This window comes from Mobula hypostoma, chromosome 3 (assembly GCF_963921235.1).
Source record: "Mobula hypostoma chromosome 3, sMobHyp1.1, whole genome shotgun sequence".
Taxonomy (NCBI): Eukaryota; Metazoa; Chordata; class Chondrichthyes; order Myliobatiformes; family Myliobatidae; genus Mobula; species Mobula hypostoma.
In genome coordinates, this window is record NC_086099.1 from 166,522,847 (window position 1) to 166,547,929 (window position 25,083).

General features: G+C 41.9%; 1 protein-coding gene across 5 annotated transcripts in view; it reads left to right on the top strand.

Annotated features, from left to right (window-relative positions):
* The window catches only part of LOC134343597 (polypeptide N-acetylgalactosaminyltransferase 15-like), a 68,595-nt gene that overhangs the window by 17,267 nt on the left and 26,245 nt on the right, over positions 1-25,083 (top strand). For all 5 annotated transcript variants that reach the window (XM_063042356.1, XM_063042357.1, XM_063042359.1 and 2 more), the window contains exons 4-5: positions 6,896-7,063; positions 24,139-24,256. In XM_063042356.1, the coding sequence (XP_062898426.1) occupies positions 6,896-7,063; positions 24,139-24,256 (286 nt within the window). The remainder of the gene's footprint in view (positions 1-6,895; positions 7,064-24,138; positions 24,257-25,083) is intronic.

The following is a 25,083-nucleotide window of genomic DNA, read 5'->3' on the forward strand; positions in this document are numbered from 1 at the left end:
TACTGAATATTATACTTAAAATTCTATTGTTTTTGGCTTGTTGAAGAGGCATTTTAAACTACCATGTTACCCTTACAATTTTGGGGATGACTTTTTGCCATCTGTCAAAACTTGCAGTGGTGTTTTGGAGGCAAGACTTCAAAGGAAGTCTGTCATTATCCAGACCATGCCACTGGGGTCCAGGGTATTTCAGGCCACTAATGTCATCTTCTACATTAGTAGTCGGGTTAAGGATATCGGTGAGCAGTAGCAGTACATTCTGGAGAGGTAGTATAAACAATCAAGTTTTGGACTATATTAGTACTTCCGGCAAAAAATGTCCTTCCATGAAGATATTCATGAACTGGATGGACTTTTGTAACAATCCAGTTGTTTCATGAGTCAAGTCACTGACACTAGCTCTTCAGTTCCAGAATTGTGTTGTAATTTGCAGTTAATATCATCAGTCTATGGTGTTGGGATTCAAATTCGTTTCTCTAAATCAATGATTTAGTCCTCTGGGTGCTGCTGTACCATATTATTTATAACATTGGCTTTGCCTTCGCTTTCCAGTGTTATCGTAAAGTGTATTCATGTCATCCATCTGCAGTGGGAGTCTTATTATTTTTGAATTTGAGTGCATTTAATCTTTCTTGACTTACTTTAGATGTCATAAATTTAAATATTTTAAATATGAATTTTGCTGCTTATGATGTCATTTCCTCTGTGATGGGGGGAATAAATACGTATTGAGTAACCATCTTGTGGAACACCTTATTTCAGTCTACAACACGACACCAAATTTCAGTCACACTTACTTATATTCTTTGCCTCATTCCCACTCCATCCTCTGTCTCTGACCTCCGGCACTGCTCTGCTGAAGCTTAGTGTATTCCTGATGGAAAACCACCACGGGCTAGAAGTTCAACGTAGCTCCGAAACAGAAATCGTACGGCATTGTTAATAATCAGGCAAACTGCAGCACAGCCATTTTGTGCACATTTATGAGTGGTTCAGCGCCCACTGGGAAATTTACCTCACAGTTTAGTGGGATTTCTCTTCACTCTGGCACTTTGCTTTCTGGTATAAGACTTCCCCAGATGACATCAACATCATGGAACAGTTCTTGTTCTGTTGCAGAACCACCTATACGAACTCAGTTTTGTATGAAACCCTCCTTTTCAAATGACTAACACTCAACCTGCAGGTATCTTTCATAGTTAAGATATAAGATCTCTTATCAGCTCAGACAGAACCTTGCTTGTGACTGGAATGCCTTGCTCACAAAGGCAGGGTCATGATCACTCTTAGATTCCTAACTCAGAATCATCTGAGGCTGATGAGCTTGCTAATGCCTGCTCACTACCACATCGCTCCCAAAGTCTCACATTCCATTTTTTGCTTCAACAAATAGAATCAGGCAGAATGGATGAGGGCATTTCTGTGATGCAATCTTCTTGCGTGGTACTTGGCATTCCAGTGAAATTGCCAGCCCAAATTTCATTCCCTCTATGCAAAAGTAAAATATTACAGATGCTGGAAATCTGAAATAAAGCAGAAGTTGCTGAAAATACTCCAGATGGTCAGGAAGCACCTTTGGAGAAATTAGAAGTGTCATCAAGCTAAAATGTTAACTCAGTTTCTCACATCACACTGCAGATATTCAGAACCTTCATTCAAATCCTCATAGTAACCTTTGCAGCAACTCCTGGAACATTATCTTAGACATCCCACCTCTCCCAGAAGTTCCAGGAGTCTCCCACATATTAAAAGTGGTTCCCTGATGCCCGCAAATTATATAAAATGTCCCGGAAATCAATTTTTTTGAGAGAGAAAAGCGAGCGAGCGCGAGAGAGACCACGAGAGCGAGAGCAACCACGAGAGAGAGAGAGCGAGTGAGAGAGAGACCACGAGAGCGAGAGAGCGCCAATGGCAGAGTGTTCCAAAAAAAGAAAATATAAAACGTATGTCACCCCAGACTACCCTAAAGTGTACCCCTGCCTAATAGGGGTCAAAAATAATGACAGTGTTGCTCGCTGCACTGTTTGCAACAGTGACTTTTCTATTGCCCATGGTGGATTAAGACTGTAAAAAACATATTGAGGTGAGTTTAACAAGTGTCATTCGTTCATTAGCATAGCTAACGTTATTTAAACTAGCTGGCTAGCTGCTAAGGAGCTACTCTATTGCAGACATCCCACCTCTCCCGGAAGTTCCAGGAGTCTCCCGCAAATTGATGGTGCTACCTCCCTGAAATTACAAACGTAGTTTTTGCAGGGTGGAATGTCTGTTATCTAAATTGGGAAAGATATCCAAAAGCGAATCAAGCTTGATACAGTTGTATTTAAGTAATCATACAATATACCAGACTCCTCTAACAAAGCCCTGACGATATCCTGTCCTTCTGACAGGAGATCCACCAGAGGTGACAGTATGAAGGGAAGGGTAATCAGGGAGGCCTCAACATCGACTTTAAGTCCAACTAAATCTTGTGGCTTCAGCTGAAACTTGGGCAGCCAACCCCTTTTTCTGATTGCCACTTGCCATCTGTTCTCCTTGGATCCAAAGACATCTGAGTGAAGCACTGAAAATATCAAAGGTAAAGAATGCACTGTGGATTTGGAACATTATTGACAGCAGCCACCCTAGAATTAGAAGTTTGTGAATCAAAGTCAGCATAAGGCTATTATGGCGACAGGAGCCTGGCTTCAATTCCACCGTTGTCTGGAAGGAGTCTGTACATTCCCCCTATGACTGCGTGGGTTTCCTTTGAATTGTCCGGTTTCCTCCTACAGTCCAATTATGTATGGGTTAGTAGAACTTGTCACATGGGTGTAATTGGGCTGCACAGGTCTGTTGGGTCAGAAGGGCCTGATACTGTACTGGATCTCTAAATAATAATAATAAGAATCTAGGCTGACACTTCAGTGCCACAATAACTGAATGCCATGGAGTGAGAAATTATTTCAGATGCTAAACTGACGTCATGTCTACTGTCCGTGGTGAAGTAAAATGTATGCAGTTTTTCAAAGAGCAGCACATCTATTCTCATGATTTCGGTTAATAAGTATCCTTTGATCACAACCCAGGTTTAGATTGGCCTGAAGTTTGTGCAAAAAAAACCCCGCTATTTCCACAGTTTTATATGGCAATAGTGAGAAAATTTTGGATCCTTTGCACAGGAAAATCTGGGTCTGCTGTGCAGTTAATTAGATCTGTGATTACAACAGAAAATCTCCCCACAGAACATGTATCAGATTAACACACACAATGCACACAAAATGCGTGAGGAACTCAGCAGGCCAGGCAGCATCTATGGAAAAGAGTACAGTCGACGTTTCAGGCCGAGAGCGTTCAGCAGGCCTGCTGAGTTCCTCCAGCATTTTGTGTGTGTTGCTTGGACTTCCAGTATCTGCAGATATTCTCTTGTTTCCATCTGATTAAACCAGCTGCCTTCACTTATTTAAACAGAAAGGAATGATTATGTGAAAAAGAGGTAAATTTCATTTATTTTATCTTTTGTGAAATGTGAATGCATTTAATTACCTTAAGATATTTTAAGTATTTACACATAATTAATTTTGAAATAGTTTCAGTACTTTATATTTTACTAGCGTAACACTTTACCACACAAGGACCAGTGGTTTTTGTGAGGGAACACTGGCCTTTAAGAACCTTGCCCCACTTCCCTCTGATCATTGCAGCATTGATTCATTTGGTATCTGCTCTCCTTCATAAATGGAGGAATGTTACTTGTAATCTAGTATGTACCTTTAAGAGATTGACCTGTCCCTGCCAAGCTACAATGGGATAATTGTGGGAACCTGCAAAACATGGAACTCAATCAATAAGGATTGCTGCACTGGAATAACCAATGTTAGTCTTAGTGTGATGTAACATGGGGAAACCTCTGCAACAGTTATCTGTGAACCTTACTGTTGAAATTTTAGGTCTTTGTTGCAAGTAAAAGAACTTAGAATTTGGATCTTACTTGTGTAAATAAAATACAGCTTAATTCTTCATTTGTTCGAAGGGAAATTCATAATGAAATTGAATTGACCTTTGAATATAAATTAGCCATGTTCTGATGATTACCACTGGCGTTTTACGAATAGCATATTTATTCCAGAAGATATTTTCTACTTGGCTGGTGAAATTCTTTCTGAGTTGTCATGGATACCTTAAGAAACAGAAACAATGTGGATTGGATTCCAGTACAGGCCTAAGTCTGAATGTGCCCTTTTACGGTGGGAAGGCTAGATGTTGTCCCACAATAGCATTCTTTGTAAACATTAACTTAATTCAGCTGCTTCAATTAATTATGTCGCAGTTGGACAGCAGTATCTATAGGAACAAAGCTGCAAAAGATATGCTGATTTCTTCAGCTGGAATGAGTAGAAAAGCTATAAATGTTGATGTGTGTTTCTGGATCTGATACGTGAAAATCAAATACTGTTGTGATATATCATTGCTTGCTGCTCTAAATGGATCTTGCTTTCAACCAAATGGTTAATAGAATTTGTAGTCTAGTGTAGCTGAATTCCTCTGTGTGGAGTGAACTCCCCCCCAGCCCCTGATGTGGCAAATTATCTCCGTATATTAATTTTATTTATTTAGTGATGCAGCACAGAACATGCCCTTCTGGCCCTTTGAGATGCGCTGCCCCAGCAACCTCAGTTTAACCCGAGCCTGATCATGGGACAATTTACAATGACCAATTAACCTGCCCAGTATGTCGTTAGACTGTGGGAGGAAACCGGAGTGCCTGGGGAAAACCCACACTTTCAATGGGGAAAACAATGACCCTGAAATTGAACTATGAACTGCAAAGCTCCGAGCTGTAATAGTGTCACACTAACCACCACGCTCCCATGGTGCCCATATCTGGGGCATCAAGCCCTTTGTGGTTATATTTGATTTCTTGGTATCAGTATTGTTCTATTCAATGCAGCTTTAATTGAAGCTGGCAAGTGTACCACCACAATAAGTTAATGGACATTCATAAGATAATGGACAGACAATCCATAAAAAGCATGCTGACATGGTCAAGAGGTTCAGTTGTTGTTCAGACCAGGTGCTCCAGTTTCCTCCCACATTCCAAAAGACCTAAGGGTAGTAAGTTGTTGGCACTGGAAGCATGTTGACTCTTGCAGGCTGCCCCAGCATACCTTTGGACTTTGTTGCTCGTTAGCATTTCACTATATGTTTTGATGTAGATTCAAAGATTCAAAGCATAGTTATTATCAAAGAATGTATAAATTATACAACTCGAAATTTGTTTGCTTACTGGCAGCCACAAAGCAAGATACCCGAATAACTCAATTTTTTAAAAAGTCCAAAAACAACTGTGCAAAGAAAGAGAGAGAGAGAGAGACCAATAAACACACACACATCATGCAAACCATAGAAGTAAGTCAACAGTACCCTGAACCAGGCGGAGTCCCAGATTCACTCCCGCAGCATCCAGAGGAGGCCCAAGCCTCAGTCCCCAGTTCATCACAAATAAAGCTAATATTTAAAATCTTTAAAGAGTTGACAGAGGAGAACCTGTAAGTATAGTTTGATTGTATTTTTAGAGGACATTTAGAAATGTGTTACATAAGAGGCACAATATAAAACCTGCTGATATTGGGGAAGGTGTGTTATCATGAATCAAGGACTGGTTACCAGACAGAAGACAGAGAGTTTAAATATATAGGTATTTTTCACACAGGATGGATGTCCTTGTTGCACAGTGGTTAGTTTGTGGCCCTCAGTTATTTGGTTAGTTGGCATCCATCTGTCTCGAAGACCAATGGGTGATGATGATCATCATCACAAGCCTGGGCGGAAGGTATGGAGATCCTGAGATGCCCAGTTGTCAAGATCTCCTTCTAGGCCTCACCAGTGTAGTCCAAAGGAAAGCTTATGAACTAATATGTTTGACACAGCTTGGCTGCAGGAACTGCTGGAATGACGTCCAGCTGCCTTAGGGGCTCCACTCCGGATTTGTTGTCTGGGTTTACTCCCATAGCCTTCATCTCTCTTGAAGCTACCCACAAGGCAGTGGGGTTACTTACCTCAATTATTTACTATCTATATTAATGACTTGTGTAGGTAGAGGTGGGGACAGAATGTAAAGTATCTAGCTTCGCTGAAGACATAGAAGTAGGTAGGAAGACATGATGAGCATATCTGGACTCTGCAACAGATCGAGTGAGTGGGCAAAATATTGGTAAATTGGCATTTATTCTTGTGTGAGGTTACGCACTGCTTTAGGAGGGATCAAAATTATGAGGGGGATAGATAGAGTTGACGTGGATAGGCTTTTTCCATTGAGAGTAGGGAAGATTCAAACAAGAGGACATGAGTTGAGAGTTAGGGGGCAAAAGTTTAGGGGTAACATGAGGGGGAACTTCTTTACTCAAAGAGTGGTAGCTGTGTGGAACGAGCTTCCTGCAGAAGTGGTAGAGGCAGGTTCAATATTGTCATTTAAAGTAAAACTGGATAGTTATATGGACAGGAAAGGAATGGAGGGTTATGGGCTGAGTGCAGGTCAGTGGGACTAGGTGAGAGTAAGAGTTCGGCACAGACTAGAAAGGCCAAGATGGCCTGTTTCCGTGCTGTAATTGTTATATGGTTATAAAAGACAAATTATTATCTTATTGGAGATGATAATTGAATGGATTTCAGAGGGATTTGGATGTTCTTGTGCAGTACAGCAGATTACAACAAAATTTTACCTTCAATACATATTCTGCTCTCGATTGCTGGAAATAGTAATAAAATTTTGGTTGTTATTGCTTTGTGCTTAAGTGAAATGAAATGGAAAGCACTGCTTGTAACATTTGGGAAGGGCTGTATGATCAGTTCTTATAAAATTAAAGTAGAGAAGATGGAGAGAAGTTTGATGCCATTTGTTTTTCTTTCGTTGCAGAACTCGTGTTGTTTCTCCTGTAATAGATGTTATTGATTGGAAAACGTTCCAGTACTATCACTCCGTTGATCCACAGCGAGGAGTTTTCAACTGGAAGCTGGACTTCCATTGGGAACCAATACCAGAGTATGAACAGAAGTGGAGGAAGTCTCCAATCAGCCCTATCCAGTAGGTGATAAAAACAGGGACCATTTAACTTTGATAATATTTAAAGTAAATAAGATTTTAAAAAATGATACAGGGGGATGAACTTTTCCCATTATGACTAAAAATCAGAGGCGTCACTTGCAAAACAATATACAGTGATGTAAAGTGAAAATTAGGGGCTAATAAATATCCTTTTACTTTACATAATGCTACATACTGTATGAAGTAACCTGATTGGCTTAAGAGAAGAATGCATTGTTTAATTTGCCTCTGACCCAAACAACCATGGAAAGTCCATGGACCTTTTAAGTTGCAGGAGCAGCATTAACATCTCACATGCAGCACAAACAATTGACAAGATGCTGGAACAGAATCCCAACTGGTGCTCCACTCTGTGAAGCATCCTGAAGCCAACAACAGCGCAGCAGTGTGGCCACCAATGAAGTCACGTCCATTATTTATTGATGCAGTCATCAATGTATTGGAAAATGAGTTGAGTGAGTGATCCAAGTAGGACTGAAACAAAGACTTTCCTATATATTCCCACAAAAAGACAGGTGTAGCTTGGGCCTATATGAGATCTTTCCCCTGCTCGAAAAAGTGAGTGATTTTTTTTCAGTGAGTGTGTTGATAGAGGATAACTAAGTAGGTCTCTGTTCAAAGATCAATCAGGGAGCTCTCAAATCTTCCTCATGTGGGATGGAGTTGCAGAGGAAATATTCAGCCATGATGAAGATTAATCAATGATAATCAGATAAATGGGAAACGTTGAAGTGAGTGAGAATATCAGAGATATCACAAAAGCTGGACTAGGGGAGAAAGGAAACCAGGTCGGAAAACGTGAGTTCAGTGGGGCAAGAGCAGGCTGAAATAATAGTCCAACCTGGACAGTCCTTAAGGATCTTGGGGAGAAGATAGTTGCAGACTGTGTGAGGATGAAACATGGCAGACTGTGTGAGGATGAGACATGGAAGGCTGTGTGAGGATGAGACATGGAAGACTGTGTGAGGATGAGACATGGAAGACTGTGAGGATGAGACATGGCAGACTGTGTGAGGATGAGACATGGAAGACTGTGAGGATGAGACATGGAAGACTGTGTGAGGATGAGACATGGAAGACTGTGAGGATGAGACATGGAATACTGTGTGAGGATGAGACATGGAACGCTGTGGGAATGAGACACAACAAAGTTGGAAAGAAGATCTGATGAGGATATGAAATTCATATCTGTGTGGGTGACAATGGTTTGATGTTCAAAGTGAGGTTTAAGGATATGACTGACAGTTGGCATCTGGCCTCAATGAAACCTCACTGTCAAATCACAACCTTTTCAGCAGGTTTTCTGGTAATATAAAAGTCAGTTCTTTAAGTGAATTACTGTGAATTGAGAAGAGGGTAGGTTAGGGTAGGTTAGGGCAGTGGTCCTCAACCACCGGGTCACGAGCATGTGCTACTGGGGAGTGAGGGAGGGGGATGGAAACATTAAGGCAGCAAACATGCCTGCATTTGTTATCAATGTGCATATGAAGAGAAGGTATGAGACCAGCTAGAAGGGTTCAGGTGGATTGGGAATTCTGGAGGGAAGTCACCATTGAACATTCTTATTTGGCATCAGAGAAAGAAAGAGGGAGGGGATGGTGAGACAACGACATAATAAGGAACTGAACGCGTGGGAGGAATTATGGGGGAGAGATGGGGTCAGAGGAAACAGAAGGAGGAGAAAGGTCAGGAACAGTATTGGAAACCAAGAGCTGTCGAAGTTTGCAGTAGTTGATATTTGAATACAAGAAAAGTACTGTAAATAGAAATAAAAGCAAGAAGTACAGTATATGATATTGAAAAACAGTGTTCAATGTTCTCCATCTGCTTAGGCTAAAATAGTAAGTAAAATGAGTGAGAAAAAAAGCAGAAAATTGCCAAACCTGGAAATTGGAAATGAAAACAGAGGTTTAAGCAGCGTCAGTGGGGAAACAAAGTGAAACAACATTTCAAGTTGATAACGTTTCATCGAACATATCACAATATATTGATCACATTGGGCAATGAGGTTATTGATCTGAACCATTAACTTTGTTTCTCTCTCCCCAGATGTGCCTGACTTGAAATATCTGTTTTTATTTAAGAAAACGGGCGAGGCTACCCACACAGGAAGAGGGAGTGGGTGGGCTTTTCTGTTCTCCTGTTCAGTGCTGCACTAGACTGGAGGTCTTCATTCTGAGCATAGGGGCCAGTAAAGCACCATGCATCTCAAAGAAAAAAATGGCTGCAGCCGCTAGCACTTTAGTGCAAGGGTATTTATTACAAAAATTAGCGAAAATAGTGAAAAGAAAACTGCCAATATTTACAAAAAGTTATCTGCCAGAAAACACAATAATAGCTCCATTCTATTCTTCCAGTTTGAACTTCTGGCTGCCCCCATCTCTCTCTCACTGAGGGCAACCAGCTTCTTTTTTGTTACTCTAGGACATACCATCTTTAAATACCACCAAAGTGAACTTAAGACTGCACATGATTTAGAATATGATGCACCCCACAATGTAATTACAATCATATTACAAAATAAACATAAATATCTACATTAAATGCAATATACAAACAACATGTACACATTTACATATTTCTTTCCTGAAGAAATTGAATGTTCTGCTGTATTTGGTAGGAAAGCCAACCCGAGCGCATCAGCTTGATTCAGGACCCATTATGAGAATATACTGAGGAAGACATAAAAATGCGTTCACTCAGCGCAACAACAGCAGAATGACAAGGCAATGTCTGTGTATGTGTGAATGTGTGTGTGTAAGGAGTGAATTTAACGAGTGCTCTCCATCCCATTACCACTCTCATCTCTTGCGGCAAAGATGCTCAGTAGCCAAGAATGCTAGTCTGCAATAACGTTCCCTTTCCCTGCTATAATGGTGGACACAGAATTTCAAAGATTGCAGCTTTGGGTGCCACCATGTCACTCTGGCTTTATGGTCCTTCATTGGGTGAACGCGTTCTTGGTGTAAAGGTCAAAGTTCCTGCCAAGGAGGTAGTACCGGAGGCTGTCAAGGCCCCACTTAATGGCCAGACACTCCTCTTCAATGATGGAACACCTGTTTTCACCTGGGAGCAGCTTTCAGCACGGGTAAAGGCATCCACTTGGTCAAGAAACAGTGTGTCGAAGTCTGAGCTCACACCAAGAAATCCTGACTCACTGAGTTCCTCCAGCACTTTGCTTTTTTGTTGGCGCTCCTGAACTTTTCCCAGCATCAGTTGCACAACCAAGGATACAATATACTTTGTTACAGGAGTACCACACTGTTCTGTACACAATATTTCAGTAATATTGCAAATATATTGTTTGATTAAGCATTCATTGTTGTTTACATAATGCACTGCAGGTTATATGTAAAGGTACGTGAAAAGTACGTACACCCCCACATCATATGTGCGTGCCACGCTAAAGGTAAAAAAAAAGTTTACACACATCTTTCAGACTCCCTTGTTTTTCTTTTCATTAATTTTAGAGTTACAAAATATAACACATGCTATTCCTCGCATCTGGAGAACAGATTGTATGACCTCAAAACTGACTGCAGATCATTTATGTGCCACTCACAGTCCACAGAATTTATTACAGAAGACAAGGATTATTTTTTCCAGCACTTAGATGTCAATATACATTCACGCTTCTGATAATTCTTCTAATAGCTCTTGATTACCAAAAAGGTCAGGCTGGATATGACAGGAGGGCAGGACTCCTCAGGTTGGAAGGCATAGACAGTCATTACAAAGGTATGAGCATTCTGTAGGGCAATGTTCAGCCAGCCTCGTATGACTGGACTGCTCTCTCTCTGCAGATCAATGTTACATTAACTCTTGACCTTGGAATAAGAACATAAAGAACATAAGAAATAGGAGCAGGAGTAGGCCACCCGGCCTATCAAGCCTGCCCCGCCATTCAATAAGATCATGGCTGATCTGTCCGTAAATTCAGCTCCATCAACCTGCCTTTTCCCCATAACCCTTAATTCCCTTACTATTTAAAAATCTATGTACTATATTATATAATATAGTATGTATTATATGTATTGTATATATATTATATATGTATGTATTATACATTATATATTTGTCAATCTTGCAAACTAAGTGCTCCGGGAAAAACTGATTTATTCTTATATCAGTAAATACTTTTTTCCCAATAGCAGAGTGAACTATTAGAAAGTATAGGAGTACAACCAACTTATTTATCCAGCTATCTATTGCAATATTTTATCAAATAAAATTCGACTACTACTTGGTCAACGAATTAAATTCCTGTTTTAGAACAGCATTCTTACTATAGAATATCTTTATATGAAGAATAAATATAATTACATATTTATTTGTCAGTAGTGTGAGCTGCATAGTATGCTCAGAGAAGCTGCAGGAAGTATCAGTATCTCATGGAAATTGTCGAGCTTTGTTGTGAAAGTGCACCACTGTTTTCCCATTTAGGAATCTACCTCATCATGGCCTTTACACCTTATCATTTACCAGCACTCCATTTTCTCTATAATTGTGACAAGATATTTTACATCGGTGTTGTTTTTCTCTTGTACTGCCTTATGCTATGAAATGATCTGTATGGATGGCATGCAAAATAAAGTTTGTCACTAGATCATTCCAAGCAGAGTTTGATGAAGAACACTTGGTAAATACATTCCCTACACACACACATTCACACACAAACGCAAACATTGCTTTGTCGTTCTACTGTTGTTGCGCTAAGCAAACACACTTCAATGTCTTCCCCCGGTCTCTTCTAAACCAATCTGATACACTTGGGTTGGCTTTATGGTGCCTTTCCTGCCATACACAACAGAATATTCAATTTCTTCAGTAATAGAGGTATGTAAATATGAATGAATGAATGAAATTTATTTCGGTCAGTACAAACATAACAAAAAGCATCATTTTCAATGATGATTTCATGGGACAAAATTACAACAAAAAAACATAGATATTCTTTAAAACAGACGGAAAATATATGCTGTTTGTATGTTGTATTTAATGAAGCTACTTCTGTTTATTTTGTAATATGATTGTAACTACCTTGTGGGGTGCATTGTATTCTAATTCATGTGTAGTCATAAGTTTAACTTTGTTGGTAATTAAAGATGGTATGTCCTGGTGTTTAAAAAACACTCATCCCCCTTAGTGAGAGAAAGATGGGGGCTGTCAGGAGTTCACGCTAGACTGGAGTAAGTACGGAGCTACTATTGGGCTTTCTAGTAGATTATTTTTATAAATATTAGCAGTTTCTTTTTCACTATTTTTGCTAATTTTTGTAAGTTTGATTTTTGATGGACTTAATAAACACCCTTATGCTAAAGTGCTAAGTGACTCCAGCTATTTTTCCTTTGCTCATAATCCACGTATCTAATATCGGGTGACAGCGATGGGATGGCCAGTCACAAAGGGGTGCATTCCACTTAGGATTGCAGTCCCGAATCAGGAAACCCCCTGTGGCCAACAATGAAGCCGGAGACCTCAGAGGAGGAAGAACTTCAGCACAGGGCCAAACTCGGGCCAAAAGCACAAGGGCCCCTAAGTAGCACCACCCCCAAACCCTCCATGGAAAATGTGTTCAGAGACCTTTTGTCTGCCCAGCGGAGGAGAGATGATGCTTTTAGAAAGGAATTCCAAAGCCTGCGGAGAAGTTGCAAGATGCCTTCTTATCAACAAGGTGACGATATTGGGAACTACCTCCTCAGGTTTGAGAGGATGGCCCAGATATGGCAATGGCCAGAGGAAGAGTGGGCCTGCCAGCTAGTGCCACTACTGATTAGTAAAGCTGGAAGCTTACACTGCAATAGTTGAAGAGATGTCCCACAACTATCTTGTCATGAAGGAGGCGCTGCTGGCTAAATTTGATATCTCGGCAGAAATCTATCACCAACGCTTCCGTTCCAGTACTGTACCACCAGGGAAGTCACCCACTGAGACGTATCATCCCCCAAGGGTTCTCTACCACCAATGGATTCAACTAGAGCAAAAGTCCAAGGAGGGGATTGGTGAGACCATTTGCTGTGGGTTCTTCCTCCAGACACCAGAACATGGGTCTGAGAGCACTAGCCAGCGGATGGACTCACTGTGACCTGACTTACTCTGCGGTACCCCAATGCCCACAAGGGGGCGGCATTGCAACCATCATTCCAAAGCAATAGAGATTCTAACCCTCCAAGGGACTCTCAGGGTAACTTTGCAGAATTAGGGAGAGGGAGAAATGAAGGCAAGGAACCTTTGGTAGTTTCCTCTAAGACTTTCATTTGCTACCATTGTCAGCAGCCAGGTCATAAGTCCTGTGTGTGAGTGAGGTATGTGCTATGCACCAAGAGAGGGAAAATGTGATGATGATGATGATAATGATTGTAATGATAATGATTGCAAATAAGGGAATGGAAAACAAGCAGAATGTGAGGGGAAAGAGCCAGTGTTTATAGCAGTCAAAGTTAATGGAAAGCCTATTAAAGCTCTCTTAGATTCTGGTAGCTCACTGTCATTTATTAAGAAAAGTCATGCCCCTACCTCTAGTGTTGACGCAGTTACCAAACACCTTCCACTGTGTCCATGGTGACTGGAAGTCTGAGCCACTGGCAGAACTCAACATTGAGTTGGGTGATAACAAGTATTTGATGTAAGTGGGGGTGCCAGAGAAACTACCAGTCAACATGATTCTGAGGAGAGATTTGCCTATGTTACGAGTTACTGAGGAATCACATCCATCTGTTACTGCAGGAGTAGATTCTGGGGTTTCTGATTTTGTCAAAACCAAAACAGTGGCCGTGATACAGTCTCTGCCTGTCTTGGATGCGAGTCTGTGTAAGGGAGGAACCAAAAAGCCTCGAAAGTCACGCTAGTGATGGTGCCTTGAGAAATAAGCTGGTTCTCCTGCCTCTGCTGATGTTTGTACAGATAATGTACCTGTAGGTTTTCGCAAATAAAATGACAGGAGGTGTTTTAATGTTTAAGAAAAAACCATAACAACTCATTTATTGAACTTCAAAAATCTGAACACAAAGCGCGGTAAAAGTAGTTTAGGTAATCAGGTCATCATGCCAGTCCAGTCTCTTAAAGTGAACCCTAACTCAACATCGGTGGCTGTGAATTATGTACCTTTCCACTAATTACATTACCCTACACAGGTACGCCCAGAATTTACTAAAACTGGCATTGTGGGCCTGTCTGGAGCTTAACATGCCGCCCAGCTGGGGTCCTATGCACCCTGGGTGGAGGAACAGCAGGTGCCTCTGGCTTGTCCAGTGGCGTGTTGCTACACTCACAGTTGTGTCGTGATGGCAGGGGCATGGTAACGGAATCCTCCAAATCTCAGTGGGCCAGTTTAAGGCAATCTACCGAAACACATTCAGGTTTACCCCTCTTATCTGTAATAAAAGTCTTCTCTCTCCATTCCAATACGCAGGATGGGCCATCGTAAGGGGGCCTAAGGGGATATTGGTGTGCATCATGGCAGCAAAAACAAACAAGGCGGAACGTAGGTCAACAGGAACCCAAAAGTGTTGTGCGCCATGATGGGAGGTAGGAATATGTGCAAAGGAATTGAATTTACTGAGGAGAGTGAAACCCTATTGAGAGGCTAACCAAGCAGAGGTGACGTCAGGAATAAAATCACTTGGCACTCATGATGGCTGCCCGTGTACTAACTCAGCCCCAGATGACTGCAGGTCCTTTTTTAGAGATGTTCTGAGCCCCAGCAGGACCCATGGGAGCTGATCATGTCAACACTCATCTGTCAGTGAAGCCCTCAGAGCAGCCTTTAAGTAGCAGTGAAACTGCTCGCATTGGCCATTAGACTGTGGGTGATACGCCTAATGTTGAGGTTCTGGGCCATCAGAGCCCACAGGTCTGATATGAACTGGGGACCAGGATCAGAGGAAATGTCAGATGGGTGCTAAACCGAACAACCCGGGTGTTGATGAATGACTGAGCCATGTTTGCGATCATCGTCAATGCTAGAGGGATGACCTTTGGCCACCTGGTGGTGTGGTCCACCGTGGTAAAGAGGTGTGTGAAACTGTGGGGGGGGGGTGTGGGAGGGATGACATGGTCAAACCATTGCTCAGGGACCTCAGAAGTTGCCAGTGACGCCTGGACATAATGGTTGGTTTCTGCCCGCTGGAACTCCACATAGGCTGTGGTCCAATCACGCACCTTCTTTCTAAGGCTCTGACACACAAATTTTAGTGCAACTGGTTTCTGTGAGGCCTTCTGGCCTGGATGAGAGAGGCCATGAGTGGAGTTAAAATCATATGGTCCCAGTTTGTGGGCACAAATGGGGCAAGGTCAACTGTGTGAGACATTGCACAGGAGAGAACCCCAACTTCCCCAAACTTAACCTCAGTCACCTGCAAACCCATGCCTGCTGTTCGGTAAGCCTGGGCCTCTGGGTCAGCTGCCATGCTGGCATAGTCAACCCCTGTGTGTATGGGCCTCAACGACTGGCCGTGAGAGGCAATCAACTACAGCATTATTTTTCCCCTTAATGTGTTGTATATCAGTTGTGGACTCAGATATGTAAGCCAAGGGTCTGATATTTTGGCCATTGCATGCATGAGGGGTTTGTAGTCAATGAATGTTGTAAAATAGCAACTCTCTAGAAGAAAACAAAGAATGGTGGATAACCATATAGAGACTGAGAAGCTCATGGTCAAACGTGCTGTACTTCTTTTCAGGGTGCAGAACTGGTGGCTGCCACACATCTCCAATCAACAGTTCGTGCACAGCACCCACGGCATAGACTGAAGCATCAGTAGTTATGGCTATGGATGCCTTAGGGATATAGAGTCATAGGGTCACATTGAAAAGAGCTTATTTCGTATCATCAAATGCCCTGGTCACGTCTGCTGACCAGTTAAGCATTTGATTCGAGGTATTGCCTTTAAGCACACTATATAGGGGAAACGCAAGTTCAGCAGCTCATGGAATGAAGCAGTGATTGAAATTCACCATGCCTAAAAACTCCTGTAATTTTTTTGTAGTATGGGGTAGGGGGAAATCCATAATAATGGCTGCTTTTGTTGCGAGGGGTTTCACACCTTCTGCGGTGATGGGATGGTAGAGAAAGTCAATGATTGATAACCCATACTGGAATTTAGCAGGGTTAATAATCAACCTGTGTTGGTTAAGCGCTCAAAAAGTGTGCGGAGATAAGATACGAGTTTGGATTTGGATGCTGAATCCCATGGTTTTCACAGGTCTCTGATGTCCCAATGCACTGGCACTGTCAAAGCTGCAAGGCAGTCAGTCGGCATTTCCTAGCCTTCGTACCAAAGCAAGCATGGTAAAAACACAGACTTGGCATTATCTGTTTTGCAGAATTAGTAGTCTGTTTTGCATGCTTATGTTGGGACCCTCGCTGACCGGACTTATTGACAAAAGAGGAGAAATTATGCACTGCTGCCTGGCTGAGTGAGAATGATCAGCCATTTTAGAAAGCTCTCATAGGCTTTCACGGATGCATTAGGAGTTGTAATCAAGAGTTCTTTAAAAATCAGACAAGGATGGTGATTTCCCAGGAGAGATAGCATGTGGTCCATTAGCTCTGAGGGCTTACTATCACCAAGGGCAGGTAAGGAGAGTAACTATTTGGCATGCTCAGACTCCAATAGTCCAAAAATCTGTAAAAGGTGTGTTTTCAGCGATCAGTATTTATTATGTTCAGGTGGGTGTTTTAGTAGCCTCACCACTCTTGTAGCCATAGAGTTTCCGAGCGACACTATCACATATTACAGCAGGAGACAGAAATGGCGTGTCAGAAAGGCAATGTCATGATAATCGTTGGGGATTTTAACATGGAAGTGGATTGGGACCTCAAGAGAGAGAATTTGTAGAATATCTAAGGGATAGCTTTTTAGAACAGCTTGTTATTGAGCCCACTAGGGGATCGGCTGTGCTGGATTGAGTGTCGTGCAATGATCTAGAGGGTGATAAGAGAGTTTAAGGTTGGGGAACCCTTAGGGAACAGTGATCATAATATGATCGAGTTCACTTTGAAATTTGAGAGGGAAAAAATAAAATCCAATGTGTCAGTATTTCAGCGGAATAAAGGAAATTACAATGGCATGAGAAGGGAACTGGCCAAAGTTGACTGGAAAGGGACATTTGCAGGAAGAACAGCTGAGCAGCAATGGCTGGAGTTTCTGCGAAAAATGAGCAGGTGCAAGACAGGTACATTCCAAATAAGAAGAAATTTTTGAATGGAAGAAGGACACTACCGTGGCTGACAAGTGAAGTCAGTGCCAAAGTAAAAGCAAAAGAGAGGGCATACAAGGAAACCAGAACTAGTGGGAAGATAGAGGATTGAGAAGCTTTTAAAAACTTGCAGAAGGAAACTAGGAAGGTCATTCAGAAGGAAAAGATGAATTATGAAAGGAAGCTGGCAACTAATATCAAAAAAGATACTAAAAGCTTTTTTAAGTATATAAAGGGTAAAAGAGAGTTGAGGGTAGAAATAGGACCAATACAAAATGACGCTGGAGATATTGTGACGAGAGACGCAGAGATGGCAGAGGAACTGGATGCGTATTTTGCATCAGTCTTCACAGTGGAAAACATCTGCAGTATACCGGACATTCAAAAGTGTCAGGGAAGTGAAGTTTGTGCAGTGAAAATTACGACTGAGAAGGTGTTCAGGAAGCTTAATGGTCTGAGGGTGGATAAATCTCCTGGACTTAATGGAATGCACTCTCGGGTTCTGAAGGAAGTAGCTGGAGAGATTGCGGAAGCATTAACAATGATCTTTCAAGAATCAATAGATTCTGGCATTGTACTGTATGACTGGAAAATTGCAAATGTTACTCCGCTACTTAGCAAGGGTGGGAGGTAGCAGAAAGGAAACTACAGACCTGCTAGCCTGACATATCTGGTTGGGAAGTTATTGGAATTGATTGTTAGGGATGAGATTACGGAGTACCTTTAGGCACGTGACAAGATAGGCCAAAGCCAGCATGGTTTCCTGAAAGGAAAATCCTGCCTGACAAACCTACTGCAATTCTTTGAGGAAATTACAAGCAGGGTAGACAAAGGAGATGCAGTAGTCGTGGTGTACTTGGGTTTTCAGAAGGCCTTTGACAAGGTGCCACACATGAGGCTGCTTAGCAAGATCAGAGTCCATGGAATTACAGGGAAGTTACTAGCATGGGTGGAGCATTGGTTGGTCAGCAGAAAGCAGAGAGTGGGAATAAAGGATCCTATTCTGGCTGGCTGCCAGTTACTAGTGGAGTTCCATAGGGGTTGGTGTTGGGACCGCTGCTTTTTATGATGTATGTCAATTATATGGATTATGGTATTAATGGATTTGTGGCTAAATTTGCTGATGATACAAAGATAGGTGGAGGAGCGGGTAGTGTTGAGGAACAGAGAGCCTGCAGAGAGACTTGGATAGTTTAGGAGAATGGGCAAAGAAGTGGCAAATGAAATACAATGTTGGAAAGTGTATGGTCATGCACTTTGGTGGAAGAAATAAATGGGCAGACTATTATTTAGATCGGGATATAATTCAAAATGCAGAGATGCAAAGGGACTTGGGAGTGCAAGATACCCTAGAGATTAATCTCCAACTTGAGACGGCTGTGAAGAAGGCAAATGCAATGTTAGCATTCATTTCTCGAGGTATAAAATATAAGAGCAGGGATGTGATGTTGAGGCTCTATAAAGCACTTGTGAGACCACATTTGGAGTATTGTATGCAGTTTTGGGCTCCTTATTTTAGAAAGGATATACTGACATTGGAAAGGGTTTAGAGAAGATTTACAAGAATGATTCCAGGAATGAAAGGGTTACTGTATGAGGAACGTCTGGCAGCTCTTGGGCTGTATTCCCTGGAGTTCAGGAGAATGATGGGGGATCTCATAGAAACATTCCGAATGTTAAAAGGTCTGAACAGATTAGATATGGCAATTAGTTATTTCCCATGGTAGTGGATTCTGGGACAAGAGGGCACGACTGAGATATGGAGAAATTACTTTAGTCAGGGGGTGGTAAATCTGTGGAATTTGCTGCCACGAGCGGCTGTGGAGGCCAAGTCATTAGGTGTTTTAAGGCAGAAATAGATAGGTTCTTGATTAGCCAAGGCATCAAAGGGTATGGGGAGAAGGCAGGGGAGTGGGGATGACTGGAAGAATTGGATCAGCCCATGATTGAATGGCAGGGCAGACTCGATGGGCTGAATGGCCTACTTCTGCTTCCATATCTTACGATCTTATGGTCTTATAGTAGAATTAGTCCACAGTGATTTCTTGCAGCGTAAATTGGACCTCAGTTTGTGCAAACCAAGTGATGGCATTTTGCTCCCAAAACTCTGGCAATTTCAAAGCAACTGTGTTGGCCAACGTGTTCAATATCTCTGGAATCATCTAAAGCATCAAGTTCACAATGTAGGTTTTCGCAAATAAAATGATGAGGCATTTTTAAGAAAAAACTGTAACAGCTCATTTTTTGAACTCCAAACACTGAACACAAAGCATGGTAAAAGTACCTTAAGTAATTACATAATCACATCAGACCCGCTTCTTAAAATCAACCCCAGCGCAATGGCGGTGGTTGTGAATTCTGTACATTTCCACCGATTACCTTACTGTACATACCCATTGATGATGACTTGGAAGGGGTCGGAGCTGCAGAGGGTGTTTGCTGATTTTCTACAGCTGTTCCAGCAGAGACCTGGGCTGACAAAGGTCCTAAAACTCTCCATTAGGATCAGACCTGACCGGGGTTCAGTACACCAACACTGCTACAGAGTGCTAGAGCCCTGAAAGATGAAATTCGGACCATATTGGAGCTGGGAGTCATCGAGCCTTCAAACAGTGAGTGGAGCAGTCCCATCACAATCATCCCCTGAGGGTATGCATTGATGTCCAGGAGTTGAGTGCTATTCTGCCCCACATTGATGACTTACTAGGAAGGATTCGGTGGGCAACTACATTACTACACTGGACTCTTTGTAAAGGCTGCTGGCGGGTTCCCTAGATGATCAGTCAAAACCTCTAACTGCCCCTGGGCCTGTTTCAGCTTACCACGATGTACCAGAAATATTCCAGCAGCTGATGGACCAGGGCTCCAGGCTGTGAGGCCTACCCAGATGATGTGGTCAGAACACCTGAACCATTGTGCAGGGATTTGCCAGTCTCACCCTCAATCTATAAAAATGTGAGAAGACAAAATGGGGAACCAATTACTTTGGCTACCAGCTGGGACATGGGGAGGTTCAAACACAGGCAGATAAAGTGGAAGTGATCCTCAACCTCACACCAAGAAAGACTCCCTGATGAATCTAGGCTTGAGCCTTTGACTGTTTATTCCCCTCCAAAGATGCTGTCTGACTTGCTGAGTTTCCCCAGCACTTTGTGTGGCTCAAAATCCTCAGCAGCTTCAGAATCTCTTGGGTTTAGGAGCTCTAATGTAGGTTATACCCAGAAGTACCCTACTTAATTTTACAGTTCATGCAATTTCACCAAGATCACCAATGCATACAGCTTCAAGTAAAATAGATTCTGGGTTGCCTGGAATTTAAAAAAATAGAAGTGCATGGTTTAATTTTCTAAGTTTATGAGTATATTTTTAAAATATTTTTTCTGTTACACAGAATAGAAAATAGCATGCAAAACCAATATAACTTGTGAGGGATCTATCAAATCTTAACCCATACATGGGGAATAATAGTCTCAGAATATTTATGCTGTATATAGCTAATGTAGCAAGAATTCTGTCCAGATGCTGCTGATTCCATTGCATCAAATAACCATTGTCCTTTCCCCAATTTACAATCTCCCTCTGGCAAGAAGGATAATCCAAAAAAATGTTTTGAGAAAGAACTGAAGCAATAAGACCCTCATCTAAAACTGCAATCAACTCCGACTGGGAGGGTAGAATAAAGAAAGTTGTTTGGAACCAGGCTGTTCTGTGTTATGTCTGGTTTAATGCTGACAATGAATGAATCAAAGGTTTCAAAGGTACATTTAATGTTGGAGAAATGTATAAATATACATCCTGAAATTCTTTTTCTTCACAACCATCCACGAAAACAGAGGAGTGCCCCAAAGAATGAATGACAAATGTTAGAACCCCAAAGCCCCCCAGCTCCCCTCCATGTGTAAGCAGCAGCAAAGCAACGATCCCCCCTCCCTCACCGCAAAAAAGCATCAGAACCCCCCACTGAGCACTCAAGCATGCAGCAAATCATCAATAAAGGCACAGACTTACAGTTCCCCAAAGACTACTCGTTCACCCAGTAATTCGACATACCACAGGCTCTCTCTCTTCCCTAATAAGGGAAAAAGAGGTGCCACCATTTCACAGCAAGAGGGGAGATGTAACAAACAACTTGCCGATTTATGATGTTATAAGTCTGTTGCGTTGCTTTTTCCGAGCTCTGTGCCCAAAGAACTTGGGTCTCTGGACACACAGCCAGCAACCAGCTTGCTGCTTTCGATCTTCCGTCTCCAATGATGCACTGATTTCCTTCAGAGGCACCGACCTGGAGACTGCCCGCCTCCAGAGCCTCGAAATCCCAGAACCCTGAAGGCATGTTAGTCTTCTAGGCAGTGTCCTTGGTATGTTGAACAGTGGCCAGTCGTGTGACCCCGAGAGCGGGTCCCATTCCCGCAAAGGACCAAAGCCAGTGTGTAACTCCAGGTCAGGGTCATAAAAAGAACCCCGAAAGGGAAAAAAATAGAGATACTAAAGTTGGAAATAGAGCTGTTTCTGAAGATGCAAGCAGAGGAGTCGCCGTTAGGCACCATCGTCTCCTAAGCTCCACCCCCTTTCTGGGTTAAAATGGTGGTTAAAATAGAGAAAAATTATGTTAATTAATAATACTCTCCTAAAAATCCTAGGATGTACTCAGGTTGATTGTCTGTCTTATTCCTCAATGTCAAAGTCGAGTTTATTGTCATATACACAAGTGGAATGAAAATATACTTGCAGTAGCATCACAGGCATATAGCATCATATAAGCAACATTCTCAAACAAAAACATAAAGACTATTTTTATAAGAAAGAACACAATTAGTCAGACCGAGGGATTCAAGTCGGGCCGCTGGGCTGCAGGAGGAGACAGACTGGGTTCAGAAGAGCTGACGGCGCAAATCATGCTGCTGCCTGCTTCTCAGAGGTACCAGAGTTGGTGTGAAGGCAGTATGTAGTGAAACCATAACCATCTTGATGTTTCTTTTGCAATCACAAGACCTTGTTGGACATTGATTGTCACAGGCCTGCTTCCCTTGTTTGGTGATGAGACAGGCAGCGAGGCAGCAGTGTTGCCTTGGTTGTAGTGAAGATTAGGCCTCAAGCCACGGGCTTGCATTGTAGCGTAGTGTCCAGGCTCGGTTGGGTGTGGCCTCTCCTGTTGGGGCTGCCCTCCAGTATAGGATCAGTGGAATTACAGGCTGGTCTGCCAGGAAGCATCAATTTGCCGTTCTTGTCGCTCAGGGTCTTGGACTAAAATGTGTTTTCTTACGTGACTATGTTCTTTTTTTCTTGTTACTTTGAACGTGTGTGTATGTTTTTGCACCTTGCCCCAGAGGAAAGCCGTCTCATTCGGCTGAATTCATGTATGATTTGAATGACAATTAAACTTGATTTGATTGATTCTGTAGATGTGAACTTACCACTATTCAGGACATTTACAAAGACAGGTATGTAAAAAGGTCCCAAAGGACCATTGGGGACCTGAGTCACCCCAACCACAAATGGTTCCAGCTGCTACCATCCAGGAAATGGTACTGCAGCATTAAAAGCCAGGGCCAACAGGCTCCAGGACAGCTTCTTCAACTAGGGCATCAGTCTGATTATTTCATGTTGATACGATTGTATTTCTGTGTTATATTGACTATCCTGTTGTACATACTATTTGTTAAAAATTACTTTAAATTGCATATTACACATTTAGACGGAGACATAACATAAAGATTTTTACTCCTCCTGTATATGAAGGTTGTAAGTAATAAAGTCAAGTCAGGTCAAGTCAAGTCAATTGACAAAATAAGCAAATTGCATTTCAATGCAAAGTGATCAAAGCATTGCTAAACTCCAGTGATTAGGGTTGTGCTGGTTGATTCCAAAACTGAATGGTTGAGAGAAATAGCTGTTCTTGAACCTGGAATATGGGATTCCAAGCTTCTGTGCCTCCTGCCTGATGGTAGCTACAAGAAGATGCCATAGTCCTGACGGTGGGGATCTTTGATGAGGGACATTGGTTTTTTGAGGCAGCACCTCCTGTAGATAATACCGATGTTGTGGAGAGATGTGCCCACAATGTATTAGGCAGAGTCCACGACTTTTTGCAGCATCTTACATTCCTGCACCTTTGAACTGCTATACCAGAGCATAATACAACCAGTCAGGACATTTGAAACACTTTATAAGTTTGTTAAGATGTTTAGTGATGAGCCAAACCACCTTAATTTCCTCAGAAAGTAAAGATGCTAATCGCTTTCCTCGTAATTGCATCTATATATCCAACCGAGGAGAAGTAATCCGATATATTAACACCAAGGAATTTAAAGTTGCCAACGCTCTCCACCACCAATCTCCCTCAATATGGACATTCATGCCCCACCCCCAATGTCAACAATGAGCTCTTTAGTTTTACTGATGTTGATTGTGAGGCTGTTGTTGCAATACCACTCAACCATCTGTCCTATCTTACTCAGTAAGTGGCCTCATCACTATGTATATCTCATCCCAAAACAGTGGTGTCATTGGTGAATTTGTGTATTGGAGCTGTGCTTAGCCACACAATTATGTGTGTATAGAGAGTAGAGCAGGGAGGTAAGCACACTGCTGACATGTAAACCTGTTTTGATGATTATCAAGGAGGATATATTTTTACCAATACTCATTGATTGAGGTCTAGTGATGAGGAAGTTCAGTTTCAGAAGGAGCTACAGGGGGCCAGCTCTTAAAGTTTGATGATTAGTTAGGAGAGTACAGTTATGTTGAATGCCAAACATCAGCCTGATGTACAAGTTCCTGTTGGTGCAGAACAGAATAATAAGCAAGAGAAATTGCATCTATTTGATTACTTACTACAATTGCTCTTGTTTCAGGAGTCCAGCAATATCTGGAGGTGTACTGGGAATCAATCGACATTACTTCCAAAATATTGGTGCTTATGATCCTGGAATGCTGATTGGGGGAGTTGAAAATGTGGAACTCTCTCTCAGGGTAAGGATCTTAGCAGCCTGTTGGACCCTCTAAACTAACATATTGACCTTTTAGTGGACAGATCTGCATACACATTTTTCTTACTGCAGCAGCTACCAGATTACCTTTTGATTTATCGAGACTCCCTGGACATTGCCTTGCATCTTTGAGCTACTTTGTATTGAATTATGGGCAGCTTCTGTACAGCAAATTCAAGCCTATTTAAAAAAAAATTCCAAGAAATTGGACCAATTAGTGTCATTTTTTCATCTGCAAGTTGAACATGAATACTTCTAAACCAGGGTTAGATCTCACTAATAATTATTTCCGGGTGAAATGGCAACCTTTGAGGAGCTAGTCTATGCTCACCAATGTTCTATTCATCTTACACATGCTGTGTCTGCAATACCCTTAATAGCATATCTATATCCACTGTATATATTTCTCTCCCCCTCCCTCGCCTCCACTCCTTTCTTTCTCTCTCCCTCCCTCTTTCCCTTCCCCTCCCACTGTTTTTTTGTAGTATCTCACAGGTCTACCACTTGTGTCATTAGTATACACGAACACGTGGTGCCACATTAGAACATTTTTGAATGTTAACCATCCTAATGGTCTTTATAATGTGTTTTTAACTAATATCACAATTATCTGCAGGAGATCTGATTGGGTATTAGCTCTATCAAATTCAGTTTCTAGGCTTTTGAAATGATGGGCTCAATATAAAGTTATAGGTTAGCAACGAAATCTGGCATTTTATAAATCCCAGTTGACAGGAACAAATCCTTCCTGTAGTTTGCCATTATAGATTGAATATAGAATATGTCCGTTGCATTAATAAAGAAAAACTG